Raw genomic sequence first — 23,146 nt, forward strand, 5'->3', positions numbered from 1 at the left:
TACTAATTGTAAATCAGAAGCGCATCGGTAGGAGGCTACGGTAATTAAAAAGTCTTTGAAAGCAGGGGCACTTGTACTGCGGCCGACGTGCCTCGAGTGTCAAATTGTATTATTTGCTGCTGAATCAATTATGCGCACGCACTTTGAGGACACTAAATACATACATGATCTCTACAAAAGGTCAAGAGCAGCCGTGGCTGATGTTTGTAAATGCTCTGATTCATTCAGTAGATCTACAGGTTGCACAAAGGGCTCCGTTACAGCCGTACTAACGTTTTTACAGACAAACTGATGGGCTTTAATCTTTAATCTAGAATAAGATAATGTTGAAACAAAATACAAAAAACAGATTCATGGACAATCCTGTCCAGACAGGAAGTGATGAATTGGGCCTCTTAATGAAATCCAAATGTTTGATTTGAGCAAGTGTTTGACTTTCCTCAGACCTCTTTGATGCTAAAGTGTTGAGAGCTCGCAGGCCTACATGTTTGGCTAAGATCTGCTCTAATCCCGCATTAGCCTGCTTGGCTGGACCCCTTCTCCTCTAGCAAGAGTACATTCCTCCTCCACATCATCATTTATTCACAGATCACATCTCCAGCCACCTAGTCTCAATCTCTGTACCATCATCTGGTGAACGACAGCCATTCCAGACTGCATAATTATTTTCAATTATTGAGTCAAGCTGCTCCTGTCAGTGATCTGGGGGCCCAAGACTCCCTGAAAATCCCATCTATCTATCCATCATATACAGAACCAGGCTGCCAGCCACATCAGGCTGCAGCCCTAGTGTCACCATGGAAACAGGCAAAGTGACAGAAAGCTTTGGCAATTATACATTCAGAAAAGAAAGAATGACAATTACATTTCACTCCTGAAATATCACACTATTTCTTGTCCAAATAGATTTTATACATGAAAAACAATGAAGGACATAATTATTTGCCGCATATTTTAAAGTGAATGCATTTTAATTAGCATATCTGGACCATGCTGTCAGCCTTCCTGCTGGGATGCTGAGCCTGTATGGCCAGTGTCTTTACCATTCACCATCTCCTGATGACAGCCTCTAACCTAGCCGTATCTGTGTTGGGTGCTATGGAAGTGTTAAAAATATCATATAGGGCCCAATTTCAAGGAGCAGAATTTGTTTCTCATGCCTGAAGAGTTTAGAGGGATTTTGAATTTAGATTAAAGGTCAATTTAAACATTTAGTTTGAGGTAATACGTAGTAATACAGTGAGACGTTTGTGTTGTGGTATACTTACTCTGCCAGCTCTTCCAGGCTCCGGTAAACGTCATCCTCATTCAGAGCCGTGTCTTCTGATGGGAACGGCCTTGTAAAGACACACATACACAAAGAGTGAATGAGGATTCAAAACATTTTATTACCTGACTGTGCTCAGGCAGAAAAAACTCCAGCCAGAAGCTGCGTCTCTGATCTGCCAGGTTGCCACTTTTGTCACTTCAGCCTTGCGACAAGATGCATTTAACAGGCTCATCGTTCACAAACCGCAATGTGAAAACACACCGACACACTGCTGCTGCAGACAGATGAAAAATGCATGTTCACACAGGCCTGTTTGTCAAAAATCCTCTCAGAAAAACAGGAGGTTTCTGTCAGATGGATCGCTCTGGTTCACAGAGATGATTCCAGGTGGTCTGGGGGAGCCTTTGGGGCAATGCAGGGCAAAAATGACAGGTTTTCTGCTTTAAGTAAAGTGATACCCACTACTCATCAGGGTACCTGTGATAATGAGACCCTGGAACCTGTATAATACAAATAACAGTCACGTCAGCCATTACAATTTTTAACTCCTCTCAGATTTCTCTGAAGCCACTCAACAGAACACTCTTGGGAAGTGGCAGAGCATAAAAATGGATGATTAATCAATTGGTTCATTAAAGAAAGTGGATTTATTTCTAATCTTTTAAAAAGGTATCTGCTTTCTGCACTCATTACTCTGAATTGCAAGCTATCATGCATATTGCATGCGCGAGTGTGTATTATTTCCACTCATGAGAGCCGACTGCCATAAATTGTGGCTTATTAGCATAAAGCTGCGCACAACTGAAGATCATTAAGATCATTAAGGTTGTGTTCATGATAATAAACCACACTAATGTTTCAGAATCAACGACAGCGTGAAAGACAGTTGGTTTAAGTGTTTAAAGCCTGGACGATGAAATAACATCAGTACACTATGATCCACAGGGTCAGTATTTAATATCGAGTATACGTGGGAATGGTTTGAGTTGCAATTTTGCAGTGTTTGTTTGTTTACACCATGATAGATGCACGCTGTCTTTGTTATTCTGTTCTAGAGAAATAAATCCCACACAAAATAGCAGCTGGTGGCTGTTTCTACTGGTAAACACATTTACCGGTAGGTCTGACCTTGACAAACTCCCTCTGTTAAAGTTTAGTATAGAGCACTATTTGGTTTCCTTCTGAGCTATTGCAAGCAGACACACACAATCTTGTTTTTCCTGGCAGACACTCTACAAATGAAGTTATGTGAAATTAAATTAAATCATTTAAAAATGATTTATTCAACCAATATACAGTGCAAATGATTAAACAGCAGATTCATGTGATTTGGACCGAGCTGTGCTTTTGATGAAAAACATTGCATTAGTGCAAATGTTAGCTTATCTAGCATTGGAGCGAGCTGAAGAACATTTGGATGCAGGTCCAAAGAGCAATCATCACAGGCGTCTCTGGAACCAACGACATTTCACTGAAGTGAATTGAGATGCAAGATACAATCAGACCACAAAGAACCCTGAACAGTAAAGGATTCACATCCCATACGTCATAAAAGTCATATTCAGCATGGAAAACCTCAGGATATGAAGGTGTGTGTGTGTGTGTGTGTGTGTGTGTGTGTGTGTGTGTGTGTGTGTATCAGAAGGACACATACATGTGTAAATTATGAACATTTCTGTAATTAAGGTTCTGGTCACAGTGAAACAGTGTCACACATCAAGTTAATGAATGCTCAGCTCGACAAAGGTCAGATGGTCACTTTCAAGCCTCCCTCTCTCTCACAAACGCACACACACACAAGTACTCACACACACACATCCTACACCCGGCAAATTCAGCCTACAGAATCTCACCAGATTAAATTTGCAAATGCAAATGTTTAAGTGGTTGCCTTTATTAACATTTTCAAGAGCTAATAACGATACAAAACATTGCCTCATCTGATTTACGTTGCCTTCTCTCTCACTGTTATGAACACACAAAGCGCTTCCTCAGGAGTGTTACAACACACCCTCATCTGATGGCTCCCTACAATGAAATGTGCTTTATATTATAAGTTATTAATGGAGTCCCGCAGGGCAAAATTTAATTACATAATAGTTTGTGAAGGTGCGTGTTGGCATCTATCGCCTCTGTGTGCTTCTGTGGAGCGGAGCAATGTCCAGCGCTGCCGTTTTCATTTTGCAGTAATGATCCAACCAGGTGTAATTTAGCCGTGTTTATAATTTCATCAGAACTCCAATGATTAGTCGTCCCTCGGCTACTCGGCACTCTTCTATCCTCCTCCTGTTCTGGGCTTTTCACAGCTTGGTCAAAGACGATACTTTCAAAAATAAAACTTTTAATATTTAAAAGTTTAAATCATTTCTGTTATATACTAATGAACGATAATTGCATTTGTCGAGTTGGAGGAAGTGAATCTGTATTTTCAGATTCTTTCAGCTGGAATTTGAAGATCGATTGGTTTTTAACCTTCAACCAGAGTGCGATGCTCCCACATTTGGATTTTACCAAATTTTTAATTTAAATCAACATTAACATATAAAAGAGGCTGAACTACCTTTTTATAAACAAGTAATCAAAAATATGACAAAGATATATCCTATCAAAAGTAATCGCTTGAAAATTTAACATTTAAAACAAATATTTATTTTAAGAGCTTTTTAAGCTCTTTGTGTGTGATTGTTGTTGCAGTGGTTGTGTGTTCTATTGTGTTGTTGGGGTTTATGGGCTTATCCTTCCGGCACATTTTCTCCTCGTTATCTGTTTTTGGCCGATTTCTTTCTGTGTTTTTAATTGGGTTGTTTTCTGCAGTATTCCCAGCGTGGGCTGATCACAACCGCGCGCCGTCGTCAAACAGCTGAACAACGGTTCTTTGGTGGGAGGGCAGCTCAAATGTCGAGCACAGGAAGCCGTGTCAGGTCCCAGGACACGACTTAGTTTCTATAGCGATCAATAACCTACCCAACCTCCCGTAGGCCGTTGCAATTAGCATTTATTGTAAAATGCCTGCCCATAATGTCTCCTTCCTTTCTGTGTGGGAGAGATATTAGATTCATTTCTAAGCTTGCTTGTTTGTGCAGCAGAAGATGAATGAAAACCTTCTGCATGTGTAAATCAACTACTGCGATGATTAGTTAAATTAACAAAATGAGAAGTGGAAGAGGAATGTGATTGCTGTGTGTGTGTGTGTGTGTGTGTGTGTGTGTGTGTGCGTGTGTCTGTGTGTTGTTACATATGTCGTGTGGGTTTGCTTATAGGATGAGGAAAGAGGAAGTGCAAACAGGGATCCCTGTTGTGTTCCTGAACCTCCCTATCATAAAAACAAACACAAAAAGAATGAAATCCAAGCGCATGTCTAATCTCAGTATGTGTGACAGCTACGGGGTGATTTTTCTGTGGCTGAAGGACATCAGCTAAACAACTGCTAAACTGTAACCACCATTTTGAAGACATTTGGTTGATAACTAGAAACACAAACAGTGATTTGCTTGTCTCAAACAGGAGATGACGACGCCATCAAACACGCCCTCCACGCCACCCTCACCCACCAACACAACTGTAAAGGGAACTACAGGCATCGACATAGTTCTATATCCCTATGTTCCCTACAGAGCGGTGTCAATGCTCAGGGGTCTGGGGCTGAACTCCTCACTCTGCTCCTGCATCCAGAACTTTCTGATGGACAGACCACAGGTGGTGAGGATTGAACAGCACACCTCCAGCCCAGCATCGGTGTCCCCCAGTCCTCTGCTCTCCCTGCTCTCATCCCTCCAACATGGTCATTACATTGGTGGAAGATACAGTGCTGGTAGGCCGGATCTCTAACGGCAGGGGGCGGATTATCTGGAAGAGGTGGAATCCCTGTCATGGTGTCGGTGAAGCACCCTGGACCTGAACACCTCCAAGACCGAGGAGATGGTCATGGACTTCAGGAGAGACACACAGAGGAGCCATAACACCCCTCTCAGGATCAATGGGACCCCGGTGGAGAGAGTACAAAAGTAGAGGTGCCTCGACGTTCACATCTGTGACGACCACCCACGTCTCTACCCTGGTGAAGAAGCCATAGACAGGAAGTCTCACCATGAGAGCCCTGCCCACCCTGCAGCACATTTACACTAAGCAGGGGAACCACCAGAGCTGGGAAGATCATTAAAGACCCTCACAACCCTGGCAAAAACAAACTCTTCCAGTGGTTGCCATCTGGCAAAGGACTCCATCCCTGCGTGGCCAAATCTGAGACTGAAGAAGAGCGTCTTCCTCCAGGCCATTAGGAGACTGAACTCTCTGCTCCACGCTCACCCCCACATGCACATGCTTTTCTCACTCATACAAGTAACAGAAATCCCTATTATCGTGATTATCATATTGCTGCCATGTGCCATTTCCACATCATATTCATATGGACACATTTACTCTGTATGTTCTGTCCATTTTGGTTTTTTTATTGACTTTTAAACTGTACGAGTTCACGGTGGAGCACTTTGCCCGAACATCTAACTGTGTATATTTATACGTAATAAATATAAAGAATCTTGAAGCACAAGAAATCTGATATTGCTGCATTACGTTGTTAAATAAACGTAAAACCATTTAGAGCGTTTCACATCTCATCTCGTCTACTGAACCGCTTTATCCCTAATTCAGTAAATAACGACTAGTCATTGATAGTTGCCACAAAAATATAATTGCACCACGTTCTAATTAGAAAAAGACTCCCATTATATTGGATTACATTGTAATAAAATACATGGCTTATGTAGTAGGTTAGAAATGGGATCATGGTGTGTTTTGTGTAGCTGCATATGTAAATATGCATGTGTAAAGTGCTCAATTTGTCCTGGTGTGTTCAGCACATTCTGTCTATTTTAGCTCCTCTGGCAACTCCAACCAAAGGTGTTGTTTTGAAATCAGAAGACAAAGACAAAGAATGGAACGAATCATTCAAAGATGACTGCCTAACAAAGAAGGATGTATCTGAAAAATGTACCCGGGATGTGACAGTTGAAGGTATTGTCCCATTCTGGGTAGATCAGATCAAAACCCTTTTGTTGGAGATGTCAGGCAGACATCCTTTGTACCCCACGACCCCGTCTTTTGGAGCCCAGGACGAGCAGCCACACCCACGGCCAAAAATCACCGAGGAAGTCAGAGAGTGTGAGAGCGTGAACGGGATGAAGGTTAGAGGGGTTAGCCGAGGACAGAGACGATAAGCAGATGAGGGGAGTGAATAACAACAGAGAGGATGAGACGTGGCTTATACTGTAGATAATCCATGAGAAACACCAGGTCAGCTCTCAGGGCCTACAGCGAGAGATGGAAACCAGAGGTCTCAACACAAAGAGGATTTAGCTTTTTAGATTGAAAGGTACAAAACAAGATTAACTTTTGGTTTTGACTGACATTTTTATATTGAGGATTTATAGGCTGTGCAAAAAGTTTGAATTTAAAGGGTCATCGCCACGACTAAAGCTTTGATTTTATTTTTTTCCATCGACCCAACTGTTCAAATATCAGAGTCTAATTAAATGTTATTATTTTCAGGTTCACATGAGGATGCTGACAGAGAAAAGCAAAGACAGCAGGCGAAAGGACGGTGTACAACGTGCATTTTTCCTTTGGATTATGTGAGCAGACACAAAACAAAGCTCCCTTTCTGTGTGTGTGAAGTGCTGAGCGAGTGACACACACATGAACTCCTGTTGGAGCAGACACACAATAAAGATGAGATCAATGCGCTTTCGGCAGCGTACCGATGGACCAGTGGCCTGTGGCCATGATACCAACATTATTTACTACAACCGGGAAACTCTGGCCATTCTACAAGTCAGTGGGTGTCCTGATGTGATGCCCAGAATAAAACGCTGCCAGGCCATGGGGGGGGGGGGGGGGGGGACTCCGCACAAAGCAAACAAAACAAGGGTCCTTCCAAAATGATTCCCTCTTGAAGTTGAACAATTCTGATATCTTTGCTGCTTGAGATCAGGTTGCTCTCGATTCCATCACCCTGCAGATCCACCGCGGAGAGACAGAGGACGTTTAATGCCACAATGTGGAATTTATTCAGGTAAAAACCAGAAATTCTCAGCTGCTCTTAAAACAGTAAATTATAGTGTTAAAAGAGATTGAGGTTCAGAAAACAATGAAAGCCTTTGCAAAATGAAGCTTAACGTAAATACAGGAAATACAGCAAATATTTTATTTACTTGTATGCTTTAACCTGGTGTTTAATATGCTTTTTATCTAAATTGGACCTTTGACCTTGTCCCGCTGAATCAAAATATATAAAAAGCTTCATTTGCACTATGCTTCCATGTTCTTTCAGGGTTTGACAGTTTAATTTTCATTCTTTTTTGTTTTAGATGGAACAGCACTCCAGAGGCGACGCTGCCATGAAAGAGGAATAATAATGTTCCCTTTTTCCAGATTGGGTAACATGGAACTGAAGCCCACCCAGCACACAGACTGTTCTGGTTACACCTTGAGACGACGGTCAGCAGAATTGTCTTTAACAAAGACCAACTGGGGTCAGAGCACAAAATGTTGTGTAACAGTCCTATGTGATAGCAATATCCTGTTTAGACTAGATTATCGTGTGCATGGCCTTTGGCGTAATGTTCATTTATAGACTGCTAGCAAAAGCAATAAAAGAAAGTAGGGTGCTTAAAGCCCCCATAAGGATTTATAAGACGTTAAGGGAACTGACAGCCAGCTCAACATCTCATTGTTTTCCATTTACTGCTGCTGATTCCACTGACAAACAACAACGTGCACCTTTAAACAGCTACAACACCACATGTACAACCAAGAGAGCCTTTTAGAGAATTCTCACTACACTCTTCTCAATATAAACCAGCATGCCAAACACATAAAAATGAAGAGAGCAGGTGGAGAAATACACCCAAGGAAAGGCTGCGCAGAACTTACAATCCAATTACAAAACTGGAAAAAATGAACTTGGAGAGCCCAGATCTCCGCCAAGCAGATCATTTCCCCACTTATTGTGACTTTTCCATTGCTAGTGAAAGAGTTTATTTTGCCTTCAGAAGTGTATTAATTCTTCCTGACATACTGGTAACAAGGTGTTGGAAACATTCCTCAGAGAATTGGCTCCATGGTATCATGATAGCTCCATACAGCTGCAGGTTTGTCAGCTCGTATCCATGATGTGAATCTCCCTTTCCACCAGATCCCAAAGGTGATCTACTGGATTAAGATCTGGTGACTGTGGAGGCCACTGGAGTACAGTGATCTCATTTTCATGTTCCAGATGGGGAAGTAGCCATCAGAGGCTGGTCCACTGTGGTCATAAAGGGTCGGCCATGGTCAGCAGCAGGTAAACTCTGACCCAAACATCTGAATATCACAGCTGAAATTGTGACTCGTCAGACCAGGCAACATTTTTCTAATCTTCTGTTGGCCAAGGTAAGCCAGCATGTATGACGAGTAGCCTCACTTTCCTGTTTGTAGCTAACAGGAGGGGCACCTCTGTGGTCTTCTGCTGCTGATGCCCATCTTGTTCAAGGTTATTTGAGTTCCTCTTGCCTTTCTACCATCTGAACCAGTCTGCCCATTCTCCTTTGATGTCTTTGGCACTGTTGTCCAACAACTGCTGCTAACTCTCTTTAAAAAGATGGTTGCGTCTGTCTGTCTGTGTGTCTGTGTGTCTGTGTGTCTGTGTGTCTGTGTGTCTGTCTGTGTGTGTGTGTGTGTGTGTGTGTGTGTGTGTCTGAACATCCCAGTAGATCAGCAGTTTCTGAATACTCCAACCAGCCCATGTGGCACCAACAACCCTGTCCTGATCAAAGTCACGTATATCCTCTTTCTTACCCGTTTTGATGCTCGGTTTGAACCTTGTAGTTTCAACGTTTGCTTAAAACACCATTCATGACTTTTGGAGTTGTTTTAACATAAGTCAGACAGACAACCAAGCAAACACCAGCTGTCACATAACCTTCCCAGCGAGGGTAATTATTGTTGGCTATCGAAAATAATATAATTTTGGGGATGAAAAGTACAGGGTCATCAATTCCAATGTGTCTTCAGGTCAGAATGAAAATAGTTGGAGATTAGTGAATTCAGCCAGCAGTTAACTTTATTAATGGCAGGGGAGTCGTCATGTCCTCCTCTCTAGCGTTTCACTTCCCCTCCCTTCTTTTTCTGGCATGGCTCCTAATGGGAATGTGGCATCAACTCATTACTCAAACAAATAAAATGTTTGCTTTTATGTGGCACCGGTGAGCTGCCAAGCTCCAGGCGGATTGATGAAATTATGGGAAATCACAGGCCCATTTTAGGCCTGATGAAACTCTCATAGTGTGAAGCAAACCACAAAATAATTTATTTCTGATACTGGTTAATGTACGGCGATACAATCAGAGTAACAGATGCATCTAAGCCTGCCTGAACAAAGGCCGCAGCTAATCGCCTAAAAAAAGCAACCTGACCTTTCAGGGAAATGAAATTATCCTCATCTGCATCCCAACGTTAGGCTGCAACATTAATACAAGGATTATAATATCGGAGAAGTGACATACCTGATGCCTTTGACCTGTGCGATGCTGTGGTGGGAGATCCTCGACAGAGAGGAGATGACCTGGAATTACAAACAAGACAAGATCCGTCATAAAACAATTCAATTACAATGTTTGTTGTTTTCCATTATTTAACAGTCTATAATACACTTGTTTGCTCAACAAAATGAATAACATGATATAACCATTTTGCAAATTTTGTTTTATTGAATTTGAACATTTTTTTTGTATTTTTGTACAAATACACCCTCCAAAAAATGTTCAAATTCAATAAAACCTCAGGGACAGCAATCAACAAGATTCAAAATAAATAAATACATTTCATGTAAAAGAAGATCACTTAAATTGTTAAATAGTCCACAGACCTATAACGAGCCAACATTTAGCATGCTTTTTGGCACTTTCCCAGAATGCTACTGTGTGTTAACATCACGTGGGCCGGTGCCTTATTGGTGACGCCCAGAAAGACAGTCACAGATGGATGGACACCATTTTGTATTTTAATTACACAGAGGACGCAGTCACACACAAAGACACACACGCCCCTGTCCCTAATCATCAGATCTAAAGCCCAACCGTTACCCTAAACCCAAGCTAACCGTGACCTCAACACCGAGCTTAACCCTGAAACAGATCTCTGAAGGTGTCAGGACTGGTCAGATTTTCCTCCCTTCCACAAACAGCCCTCATTGGGCAGAACCAATTTGTATTCTCGTCTTCAATAAGTAGCAAACACACACACACACACACATGCTCCTACGCCTCATTAGCCACTGCTGGGTGGATTTCAGCTTGAGCACCGTGACAATACCAGATGCCTCCTCGACAGGGGGAAGAGAAAATTGTTATCTCATCCCCTCTGCCTTGGCAGGTGCATCACTGACAGCCTCTCATCAAAGCCCCCCTTGGCTGATAACACAATGCAGCACCACCTAGTGTTTAATATTCAAGATGGGCCGATACTACACTTTCATTAAAGTGCTCTTGACCAAACCCTTTCGGTCTTTCTGTTTCGTTTCTGCTGTTGCGGGGGAGTGCGAACCGATCACACTTGGCATCCTCATGGAGTGTGTTCAGCGCACGTCTCGTTCATTCATGTCAAGCATTCCCAGCCTGCAAACCTTAAAGAGTCCAAATGAGTTGATAGGAGGTCATTTCCCTGTTGTTAAAGACCCACAGAATAGGCGGTTGTGTTAATGCTAAATGGCACCAGTATGGGGCCAGTTCACCATCATGTAGCTTGTTAACATACTGTATAATCTATCTGCACTTTGCAGGTAGCCAGAAAAAGAGAGAGAGACAGAGGGTATTTATGGAAGAGCTTGGTTAATGCACAGTGGATAGAAGCATTGTTTTGCTGGCTGGTGATTCATCCACCTAACCATTCAGCAAGGAGGGGGTGGTCACATATGGCTGATGGCTTCCGCATCATAATTAACTCTGTCTGCTGGCTTTTTATTAGCTTGCACTGCTTTTGTAAATGGGTTGAAGATGGCAAGTAAAAGAAAATGGTCTTAAAGATGAAAGGTTATTGAAAATCAAGGACTGTGGAGGGCCTGGAAATCTGGGGTTCCTTTGCAATTAATATTTGTTCTGCTTTATTATTTCATGTGGAATTTGCTTGCCATAAGGTGAAAAAAACATGTCATGGGACTGGCAGAGCTCACAGTTCGTGACACCCTCTGGGCGTGGGTAAGAAACACTCATTTGCAATCTGTTTCCAGGGCAACCGATGAAGTAAGACGTGTTACCCATCTAATTTTAAACAGGCATCAAGTGAGTTCATTGGAAGCTTTCTGACGGTCTTGTGATAATCAGCCTTGTGTGGTCCCCCACCGAGATATCACACTGGTGCAACTTGTCCAGTTTTGAGGACACATAGTGGTTTGGGCCATTCGTGAACACACGTGTTGAAGGACCTTGTGGACTGGAACCAACATGCTATCTAGACGTGACCACTGAAGTCTCTGGGTGAGTTAAAATGAATGAGTGTTTGATTTCCAGCCCTTGCTCAGAGGTGGCCTGTCTGCCTGATTCTCTTCCCCTTTCTACATCTAATGCGCTCTTCACTCTCTTCTGATCCTCTGGTTCAGTCAAAGCCTTTGAGTCCCCACACATTATTAATTTCCCTCTCATCTCAGACTCCCCAGGGGGCCGTAACTCTGGCATATCCAGCGAATAAAGCTACTTTAACGCCCCAAGAAATCAGGGGAAGACAAGCCGTTCAAACGGGTGATAGCTTAGATTTCCTGACCCCTTATCTAACCTTGATCATCCCAGAATGGCCTGAGGAAAGACCTTTACTCTCATATGACCCTGCAAACGCTTCGGGACACACAGATGTCCCACTTCTGCATGAGAATGGTGTTGGTGCATATGAGAAGGCTAAAAACCCCATCCATGGATTAAGAAGGTGTTTGCAAAGACACGTGTCACATGGCCCCTGTCCCAGCTGGGTCCCAGTGAGGTCTTGTGTGACCGTTCCCCTGACTCCCCTGGCAGTTTGGCTTCAGTTATGTACAGAGATCCAAGTACATTAAAACCAAACCTGGAGCCAAAAACCAGCGGGCTGTGATTTGACGACCCTCTGGAAAGCGTGCTGCAGAAAGTTATCGACAGCCCGTCACAGAACATCCTGATGCCAATTCTGTTTACAGCTCAAGTAGTCGTGACATGATTGGATCTCACACCACAAATCAATCCATGCTTTGGAAGACATCCAGGAAACAGGGCAAATCAAGCCCCCCCATGTCTCTCTTGGGGATATTCTCTCTATCACCAATTCACAGATATCGTGGGATATTTATGAGGCATTCACACTTTGATAGGACAACACCGCTCTGCTTACGCCAGCCTGCCAAAGTGGTGGTAGGCATGGAGCAAAAGGGGCACAGAGTGGGAGAGTCAAGAACAGATGGCTGAGTGGGAACGAAGCGTGCCCAACATCAATAATAGAGACAGAGGAAGGACAGTGTCCGTGTGAGCATGTGAGTTTCCGAATGTGTGTGTGTGTGTGTGTGTGTGTGTGTGTGTGCGTGTGTGCGTGTGTGTCTGGCTCTGGGAGTTGTTCTCTTATTTTCTGTCATTTTCTTCCCGTGGCCCAGGCTGATTGTTTTCTCTTCGTAGTTTTTTTTACATCATTTACGAAAAGAAACGCCACAACATCCACCTTTGAGCATTTTTGCCTTTTCCCACCCCCACAAGGGCTGGTTGATTCCTACTACCTGGTGTCACTGCTACATGACGCTAAATTGTACACAAAGTAGCGATAAGGCTCCGATATAGTTAAAGGAGAAAAACTGATACTTTAATAAAGTAAATATACAATAAACTTGTATATGGATAAAGGGGAAAAATACACATGGCACTTTCATGAGCACTAATTACAATTATTTAAATAATAATCCTCACAATTATATAGGAAATAATACATATAATTAAATAAATAAATGTAAAACTATATAAATCCAGCCATGCAGACTTTTTTCATAGACAGAAGAAAAAACTCAACACAAGTGACTGGTGATGCTAACGGTGGAATTGGTGCCGGCCACCGGGACAGGGGCCTGTGTAAATCATGATTACAGGCAGATTGGCACCTGCCACGCAGCACTAAATCCCCCTCAAAGCGGACCTTCCAGCTGCTTGATTACAGGGGATTTCACAGTGGCTGTACAGGCAAGAAAAGCCTCGTCGAGGGAGCAGAAAGAGCGCCGCTGCAGCTGCTGCTGACCCAAAGACCCCATTTAACATCACTGCTGGACAAAAATGGCTATGAGCCCTAAGCTGAGACTAGAAAAAAAATCAGTGTCACTAAAGCTTGTGTAACGACGAAAACGACGGCTGGGTTCAATGTAATTTCCATGGCTCAAGGTCTTGTAGTCTTTAGGGAAATGTTGGTGACTTTTCTGTGACATGACATGTGCTGAAAGATCATTTTTAGAGCTTAGTTAGCTTTAGGACCTTGACCATTGATCTGATCTGGACCTGTGACCTTTGAAGACAACAGAGCAAATTGTACTCAATAAACAGCATTGGCCTCTTCAGCAGATGCAGCTATCGCCATGACCCGTCCCTTTTCACGCTTAATCACCAAGCAGGCATCTGCTCGCTGAGGCGTGACTCTGCCTGTGTTTCACACCTTACTAGTGCATGTTTTCATTAAAGTGCCACAGAGAATCACTGGAACATAGCCTCCTGAGCTGTGATCCATGTGTATGCGCACAAACACGCACAAAGACCGATAATGTGCTAGCATGTAAAAAAAAAAAGTGCTAGCAGGGCAGGTATTACTATGCACTAGTGATGCAAGCGTCACGGTCGATGGCCAAACAAAATAGCAATAAAAATTCAGCCCAAATCTACTGTAAATCATATTAAATCATGAACCTACTAAATATTTAACTGATCTCAGACAGCCAATGCTGATAGTGCTGATAGTGTTGGACCCAGTTTGAGAATAAACAAAAAAATATGCTGCTTATCTCAACTGACTGATGGTGAAACCAGCTCAGTCGTAATAAATCAGGAGATGAGGTGATGACAAGTAAGAAGATGGGGAGTTTTGGGAGGTAGTGGGAGGACGTGGATGTGACTCAGCAGCTTTTTCCACTGCGAGTTATTCATAAGCTATTCTATTTTTCTATTTTTTTACAAAAACAATCCGGACATTTAATGAGTTTGCATTAAATGTGTTCTTAGGTAGAATGTTCACACTAGCAGTTCCACCTTATCAAATGATTGAACATGTGTCAATGAGGTAATGAAATTTGTTTTTCACTCCTTATTTTGACCCTTATAGACAGACATCATTAAAATTTAATCCCTATATTGTTTGTTTTTTGCTCACGGCCCCAGACCTCTGTTGGTTTCCCTGCAGTCCCAATTATATGGTAAAGTGCCGACAGGGATACACAAAATGAGCTTTGATACAATTTTGATTGACAAGTAGATTAATGTCATTGTAGCAGTGCAATAACAATGAAGAATAAAACCTTTTCAAATTCAATCTTTGCCCAGAAATTAGCTCTATTAATACAGTTTATGATCAAACTTCCATCAGAGAAGCCATTTTATAAACCGGGCACCTATTTTTCATCCCAAAAGAGTAAATCAGTGTACAAACTTTTATTTGGTAGATAGTGGTTAGAAATTAGCAGAATTTAGTCCTATAGTTTGTCCTCTGTTGCCAACAACAGCGGGTTATTTCCTGTGTTTGTGATTCCAACAATTCACACTAGCGAGAGATGACACCATTCCTCAGGTGTTAAAACAAGTCACACTAAAGCAAAAAATAGAGCACAGGTGAGAAAATGTTTGCATAAAAGTAAACAGGTTGTTTTTTTTGCCTTTTTCTGTGCGTTTGGTATTTACATGAATGGCTGGGCGGCTGAAGAACTGTGCAAATTGTTGCATTTGGGGTTGGACCATCAGCAAAGTTTAAATCTAATGTAATTGTTTGATCCTTCCTCTTATGAAGTCACTGTCACAAAGCTGTCACACTTCATTGAACACTGCAAGCTTTTACTTTCTAGAGATACAAAAACCCTGAAAGCATCTGTTGTTATTCAGAATGAAAAATTTCTGTTGTTCAAGTGTTTAGTTGCACACACTGAACCAGGGTTGTTGTGGTTGCTTGGCCATTATAAACAGTAGTGATTGATGAGCGCTCCAGTTTGAAATGATGAATGCAGCCGTCTACAGACTGCACAACTCAGTTTATGCAGCATAAAACCCTGATCTGAGGACATGCCTAGAGAGCAAACCTAAATATAAATAACACCTTTTTCTTGTTTTAAATGCAGCTTTCAGTCATAACAACGATTGATAAACGCATGAGTTTAATAGAGATCCTCTCATTTTCACATTCATTTCTCATTACTGGTAATAAACAGAGCTCAGAAGGGCCAAAGAAGACAGTAGATCAGTCTTTTCTCCTAAATATGTTGTCTTTTTATTCATGGGCAGACAACTTTTGGAAATCCTTTTCATCCCTGGTGCGTGCATTAGCCGATGATCCCTGACACCAAGCTGTTGGGGGGCGTGTGGCACACAAGGGTTTAAGGCTTTAGGGCAGGCTGTGGTGATAAGAGCAAACCGGGGCTGATAGAAGGAAATAGGATTTCCCATGATGTGAGCAACCTGGTCTGATGAGGCTAATACTTCAACCTTATCGAGCACGGGCACCTGAGCATGCGTGCGTGCGTGTGTGTCTGCATGCGTGTCTCTGGGTGCATGTCAGTCCAGTACGTGCTGGTTTGACAGAGAGCGCGAATGGAATTAGACTGACATGCATAATCCAGCTGGGCTGTGGGAGGGAAGTGTGCCCACACCCTTCTGCTGCAGGAGATAAAGAGCCTGGAGAAGGGGGTGGGGAGGGAAGCACTTCATCATGTTACTGGGGATTCTCCAAAATGTAAATCTGTTTGTTTGTCTGGGATAGACCTCTGCTCGGGCTTGGACACTGGCAACAAGTTTACAATGTGTGGTTAACCGAGAGTCACAGTGTTTTAGATCCACATATCTCCCTCTCCTTCTCCGTCTCCTTCTCCCTCTCCTCCTCCCTCTCCTCCTCCCTCTCCCTCTCCCTCTCCCTCTCTCTCCCTTTCCCTCTTGCTTGTCCGGGATCAGGCCCTGGGATTCTGGAAAGTGCCTTGAAACAATTCTGATTGTAACAGATGCTGTATAGATAAAGATTGATTTGATTTGATTTATCAGAGAAGGTATGTTATAATTGGAGGAATGATTGAGTGGAGGTGCTCCTTTCTTAGGAAATTGCTCTCAGAACACCTTGGTATGGATCCTCTTTAGCTCCTTCAGCATAGGATCCCATACGATCCAACTGACCTGTCATATTTATTTTTAAATAAACACAGCTGGCACCTCCAGCTGTTGAGCTTCTGAAGGCAACTTTGTGCAGCTGACGATGTGAATGAACTGAAAATAACGGTCTGTGTTGGACAGTAGTTCATGGATGAGCTCCCCAGGGAGACAGTTCATATGGCTGGGTTGTTGCCACCACCCTCTCCTTATTTCTTATATCTTACTGTGGCTGGATAATGTACGGCGCGGTGGACCCAAGTCTTTTAATGGATCCTTTATGCTGTCGGTATTGGATTTCTAATGGTCATGCTGGATGTCTCTTTAGTCCATAAAGGAGGGACAACATAAACCACTTCCTGTTGTTGCACTTAAGGTGTCAAGATACAGGAGAATAACTTTCACTTTGTCAATTCTGCAGTAAAGTGTGCTTTAGAAAGAACCCGTGACATTCAAGCCTGCGGGTGTAGACGCTGAGTAAACAGCACAAATGAGAAGTGAGGTCATAAAAATAATCCGGTTAGAGTAAACTCCATTCCCACACGGTATCGGTATTATTACCATCACTGATATTTCATAAATTGGCATAATTTAGCAGAAATGCCGTTAATCAGACCAGAACCCTTTCTGACACTCATGTGGGGGTACAGCTCTGCTGTTACATGGAGCCCCTCAGCGCGTGTGCAGCTTATTGGAGTATTTCTGGTTTTTAGAGCCTTCTCCTCGTCTCCCAAGGCTTCAGCAAGATGAAACCTGCAGAGACACACCGGTGCTTTATATTCCAATTTACTGTGACCATAGACAGCAATATAGCTGATCTTTTTTGTTGCGTCCCTGCTTCCCTCAACTCTGCCGGGTGCTCCCTGCTCTATAAAACCCTTATCACACAGCAGAGTGTTTCCCCAGTGGGGAGATGCATGTAAACTGTGGCTACCTTTATATGCGCCTAATACAAGAGGGAAGTATTCCATTCTAGGGACAGGGATGGACACGGAAATGGTAATGAATCAGGAAAACCTGGGGAATAATTCATTTATTCAGGGTGGTGCATATCTAACAATTGCAAAAATTGGGAAGGGGGGTTGTTTCCACAAGATTTCTTTTCATAGAAGAAGGCTCACTTTCCCTCAACTGGCAATAAAAATATACCAGTCAAACATATGTGCCACGGGGCTAAAAACAATTGCCAGGTCAAAAAGAAAGAAGCGTCAGTCCAGCGTGAAGGCAGATGCAGTCTAGCGGTGGCAGAAGCACCGTGGCCGCCACCTGGCTGGACCGTCTGATTGGCCAGCAGGATGCTTCCAGGGGAGCAGTGAAAGTGACAACTGAACAAAGGGCTTCCATTAGAGACCCTGTCCCCCTCGTTCTGCCACTATTAAGACCCTGTCTGTGAGACACCTAATGCCACTGACGGATGAAGAGGAGGCACAAGGCAATGGGGAGCAATCCAACCTATCAGGATGGATTGCTGTTGCTGCTGCACCCATCTGTTCAAATAATATCAAGTGCTAAAGCAGGAAGTTTGATGTCATTGCAAAGTCTATTTCCTCAAAAAAAGCTAATTAACTTTAGCTGTTTAATAAATGGATTGTATATAAATCCCAATACTACCAGTGCACAATCATCACCAGTGTGGAATGGTGACCCCTTGAGCTTTCTGTCCCCAGGAGAAGACATGAGGAAAGCTCAGGTCCTGATATGTCTAAAGGCAGCTAATTTCAATGTCAGGCGGATTGTTTACATCTGAAGGCATCTGTCAGCATAGAGTGTCAACAAGTATTAAGACTGTGCCAATCTGAGTTCAGCCCTGAGCCTCAAACCTCCCAGCATGAACTGCAATATCATATACATGTATACGACCCATCTGATGGGAGGTAAAGGACAGTGTGCGACTGACATTAGCAGCAGAAGCCAGTTTAAATGAAGAAAACACTGGTCACTTTCAATAAAAAGAGATTTATTTGGGCAAAAATTGAACAGGAAGATAAAGCAACATATATTGATTGCATGTTTGTTCGGAGGCTTTTAATAATTGAAGATGTTAGAAAAATGCCAACGGAAATGATGGAATGGGATGCATCCATATCATTTAAATTTAGTCCGAACCAATTAGGGGAAACTTCAGCTGCAGAAGTCAATGCTGGCTTCATGTGTGGGTTGTCTGGTCCATATGTATGCGTGGGAAGTTGTAGTGTTTCCATCTGTGCATACAGATGAGCAAGCTTGTGTGTTGTTTGCTCCCTCTAAACCAAAATACAATGCTTATAGCCTAATGAGTCGGTAATTAGCATTAAAATAAGAGACAATTTAGTAAGAAGCTTAATATAAACCAGACTCTTAGCTTATTGGTTTACTGACACAGTCACAGTTTCACATGTCCACTGAACAAGTCAGGTTAAACAGTTACTGTAGCCTGATGATGCTTGTTAACGACAGCAGAGGTCAAATGGCAACAACAGATGTGCATGCAGAAGAGTCAGTGGATAGAAACAGATCTTCTAGGGTACAGGATAATGATGTGTGCGGTTCTGAGATTAGCACAGCACACCACACAGTTCGACCCAAAATGTTCACATGTTCCTCGTGTGTGGGGTCTCTGGCCGATACAAAAACCTCCAAGATCCAGAAATTCCTCATGTGTGCAGCCTGCTTAAGCAGCATTGCAAGGCAATGCAACCTAGAACGGGGAAACACAAACAATGATGTGTGGGCACAGTGTGTGATCCTTGTGCGAGCGTGCCCTAAACGCCACGGCGAGGAAGGAATGATGGACATCTTTCACTTTCGGTCTAACGCCGTCCCTGGCAGAGTGGCGAGGGAGACGCAAATGTGTGAAATGGGCTGGGGGCGCGAGGGCAGCGGAAAGAAGACTGGCTGGATTCATCAGGGTGACAGACTGTACACACTGTTTGCATTTCCTGTTCCCGTCTCCTACTGTGTTCTGAGGAATCAATGCCCCTATTTTTCTTTTCGATGACATGGAATAATGGAAGATGACTGAAAATTGTCAGTCAGTAAAACAGTCAGCCAGGGTGCTTTAGGTTTTAAGTGGAAGGAGAAGTTGTTGCGGGGAAAATGTGGATTTAAAGTGCCACCAGCTCACATGGCAGACACGTATAAAGACGTCAAAAACCAAAAAAGATTGGATTTCACACTAAGTGCTATTCACGGTGCAGCAGATGCATGTGGGCGGGGTGGGGGTGGGGGTGGAGCGCGTGGGTGTGTATGTGAAAAGGTGGTGGTGGGGGTGTTATTCCTGCTCTGTCAACCCAGAGACACGCTTCAAAAAGACTTATTGCTTATTAATATTTCCTTTGATGTGACACGACGCGGTGTGGGGGTGGGGTGGGGGAGGGGCTACGCTGACCAAATAACAGCACCACGTTGTGATGCATGGGGGTGAAAGCGTTGTTTTTTTAGTGTATGCATGTTGCGTGTGTGTCAAACATCAAAATGGGGGAGCGAGTCTTGAATGGGGGTGTTGTTTGTGCTGCCACTCCACATGATGTCCCGCGCAGCCGGGCCGACATATCAGACCGGGCAATGAGAACGCCGTCTCTCATCGGGGTGGGGGGGGGGGGTCGGAGACTGTTAACCTTTCAGGAAGGTCAGACACATCAAGCCAATGCTGACAGTCTGTGCGGTGTCACACTTCCAGGCTCTGCCCACCCCCCTCCCGCAACTCCTTGTCCTCCAGTCCTCCCCCCTTCACGTCGCGCTGAATATTTTCACGTTCTCCGACTTTAAAAACACTGTTAACAGCAACAGTGAGGGCGTCAAAATGAGGAAAATGTGTACGCCGTGTGTGTGATGTGGTATTTAGAGCTGCAGGCTACGGCGAGCAGACCACGCTCGTCAGCCAGTGTGAACAGACAGCAAAAAAAGAATAATGCATAGCGATGTGGGGGGGGGAGCAGAGGGACCGCAGCTTTAAAGTTAGGTGGCCCCCGCTGCAGCGCCCCACTGGTGAATAATTCTCTCTTATGAGGTTATAGTTAACCTCTCCACCAACGCCAGCATGTCGCTTGGGAACACAAGAACATTTTGTGGTTGCCATAGTTGTCTTTAGAAGCTCTGTTTTATGTTGATCTGTCCCACAAACATGAAAGAGACCGCTGCCTGTTACGGGCAACAAATGCAGCAACTGCCATGGTGACACGGACTAAGATGTCGGTGTTTTTATTTATTTATTTCCCCCCGCTTTGAGTTAAGTCTCCCATGTCAGAAGACACAAAAGGCAGCTTTCTTTTCTTTTCATTCAGCTCCAGAGTTAGCATCAAATGGCAGGACCATGACACCCATGCATGGCGCACTATATAAAATATAAAGCTTGTCTTCTTAACCTCTTTATCCTGTTTGGGGTTAATGGGGAGGGGACACAATGGGTGAAGGCAGGTCCACCCCTGGATGAGTTGCTAGCTCATCGCAGGCCCTATATGAGCATTTGTGGCTTCGGTACCTTGCTCACTGGTACCTCGGCAGGGCTCTGAAGGTGTTGTGGCAACTCCTCCTACTACCAGAACACCTTCCATGTTTTGTCTGCACTTAAACTAAGAACCCTCCGCTTCTCAGCCCAGTTCCCAACAGGCTGAGCAACCACCACCCTGAAATATATCTGAATATATATGAAATATACATAAAGAGTGTTAAAAGACCTGATGTCGTCATGACGTTGGCTTTGCGGGCAGTTTTCTTACGAGAGGGGTCGGATCTCAATGGTTTATGGCCACTTCCCACTTTTATGATTTGTACAAATTAATTACTAAGAACATTTCACCAATATGCCGGGAAAACAAGGCCAAAACAAACACTTATTTTTTAAACAAAACAAAAAAAACGTTTTTATTGGCTAACTGTCTTGCACTTGTTACATATCTCCCACAGATCACTACTTTCTGGAGCTTCTTTACTGGAAAAGATCAATATCCGTCTCGCCTGGAGAAGGCAACAAAATATATCTGCCACAGCACGTTTAATCCCGGTTTGCTGTGCAGCAGAGCTCAGCGGCGCAGTTATGATGCATCAAGGGACTGTTTTCCCAGGCAGGCAGCCGGGTTGAGCAGAGTGCCACGAGATAAATGCAGCATCTCTACTAAAAAAGAAAAAAAAGCAAACAATCATAATAGTTTAGAGATGGGGGATGTAGTTCCTTTCTGCCTTTTCTTCTTTGAGCATGTGGTGTGTGCATGTCTGGGTGAGAGTGAGACAGAGTGCGCGTGTGGCGATATCTGCTTGCAAATTTCCACATCTGTGCGTGTGTGCGTGTGTGTGTGTGTTTGTTTCATCTCTCTGAGCCTGAGAGGAGAACCTGGTTCACCACAGACTGACTGTATATCTTGGATGGGTGGAGCCCAGACAGAAAAAGAGAGGATTGATGTGTTATATACACACCACTGTTTAGAGACAGGACTATTTAAGCCTCCTATTTTACTTTGTGCTCTGCTGCTGCACCTGTTACAGTGCTGCTCTGTCAAGGAATGCATTTCTATGTGCTGCGGAATTAACTGAATCATGAATGCAATGATTTGCATGTGTGTGTGAACGATGAACTCTGCCCCCCGTCTGTTCAGTTACACCCTTTAACTGTCCTGACAGTGCATATGAGGATATGGTCCCAGACTGCACACTGAGCACATGCCACTGAGCAGGAGGACAGCTTTAAGTGTCCTCCATTGTAGTCATAAGCTTCTTTTAAACAATCATAATTCAGAAATAACCCTCCCTCTGGGTGTTTACAGGCTTGTTAACATCAGGATGTAGTTTCTGCTGTTCTTGTCGGATACACGTGTTCTCAACAATCGCCTCAGGAGCACTGAGGAGAACATGGTCCCACTAGAGGGTGCATGTTCCGAGGAGCTTGACTGAAGCAGTTTGCAACGATGCATGACCTGACACTGTAAATTAAGAGATGCAAAAAGGAGTTTTCTTCTTATGAATGTGAGGATCTTGTCCGTAATGGTGGATATTAACAAGGGTCAGTCACCTCCCCTCTGCTCATCTACAAGCAACTCATTGTAGGACTTTTACAGATCTTTATCCTCCTGTCAACCCTCACATTCTGATGACCTTTGAGTCCGTACAGACAATACACCTCTTTGTAACCTTACCCTACCTGTTGTGACAAAGAGGTCAGGGGTCACAGATCTACTCCTGTCCTGCTCCTCAATTAGCTGTTGAAAATTGGGAGACCAAAATTGTTAGCTTGTCAAACTCCACCTCATAATGATTGGATATTTCCTCAGACGGGAGTGTTTCATCATCGCAGCTCATCGATTTACAGGCACAAGAACAAACCAGGTGTAAAAATAGGAAAGAGACAAGAGTGTGGTGTAGCAACCACGGTGATGGTCATAGATCTTAGCTGTTAGCTCTACTATTAGGATTTCTCATGCACACATTAAGAATAGAGGCTTCATTGTGGTAAAGCTGTGTGGAGGTGTGTCACACAGAAGTCTATGGGAGCTGCCTTCATCCCCCAGTGGCCAACGGAGACACTGGCGAGAAGCCTTTATTCTACACA

The 23,146-nt window shown here is 43.5% G+C and overlaps 1 protein-coding gene across 7 annotated transcripts in view; it reads right to left on the reverse strand.

Annotated features, from left to right (window-relative positions):
• The window catches only part of vav2 (vav 2 guanine nucleotide exchange factor), a 118,835-nt gene that overhangs the window by 27,415 nt on the left and 68,274 nt on the right, over positions 1-23,146 (reverse strand). For all 7 annotated transcript variants that reach the window (XM_029837195.1, XM_029837194.1, XM_029837192.1 and 4 more), the window contains exons 3-4: positions 9,811-9,869; positions 1,269-1,337 (exon numbers count right to left, since the gene is read on the reverse strand). In XM_029837195.1, the coding sequence (XP_029693055.1) occupies positions 1,269-1,337; positions 9,811-9,869 (128 nt within the window). The remainder of the gene's footprint in view (positions 1-1,268; positions 1,338-9,810; positions 9,870-23,146) is intronic.

This window comes from Takifugu rubripes, chromosome 6 (genome assembly GCF_901000725.2).
Source record: "Takifugu rubripes chromosome 6, fTakRub1.2, whole genome shotgun sequence".
NCBI lineage: Eukaryota > Metazoa > Chordata > Actinopteri > Tetraodontiformes > Tetraodontidae > Takifugu > Takifugu rubripes.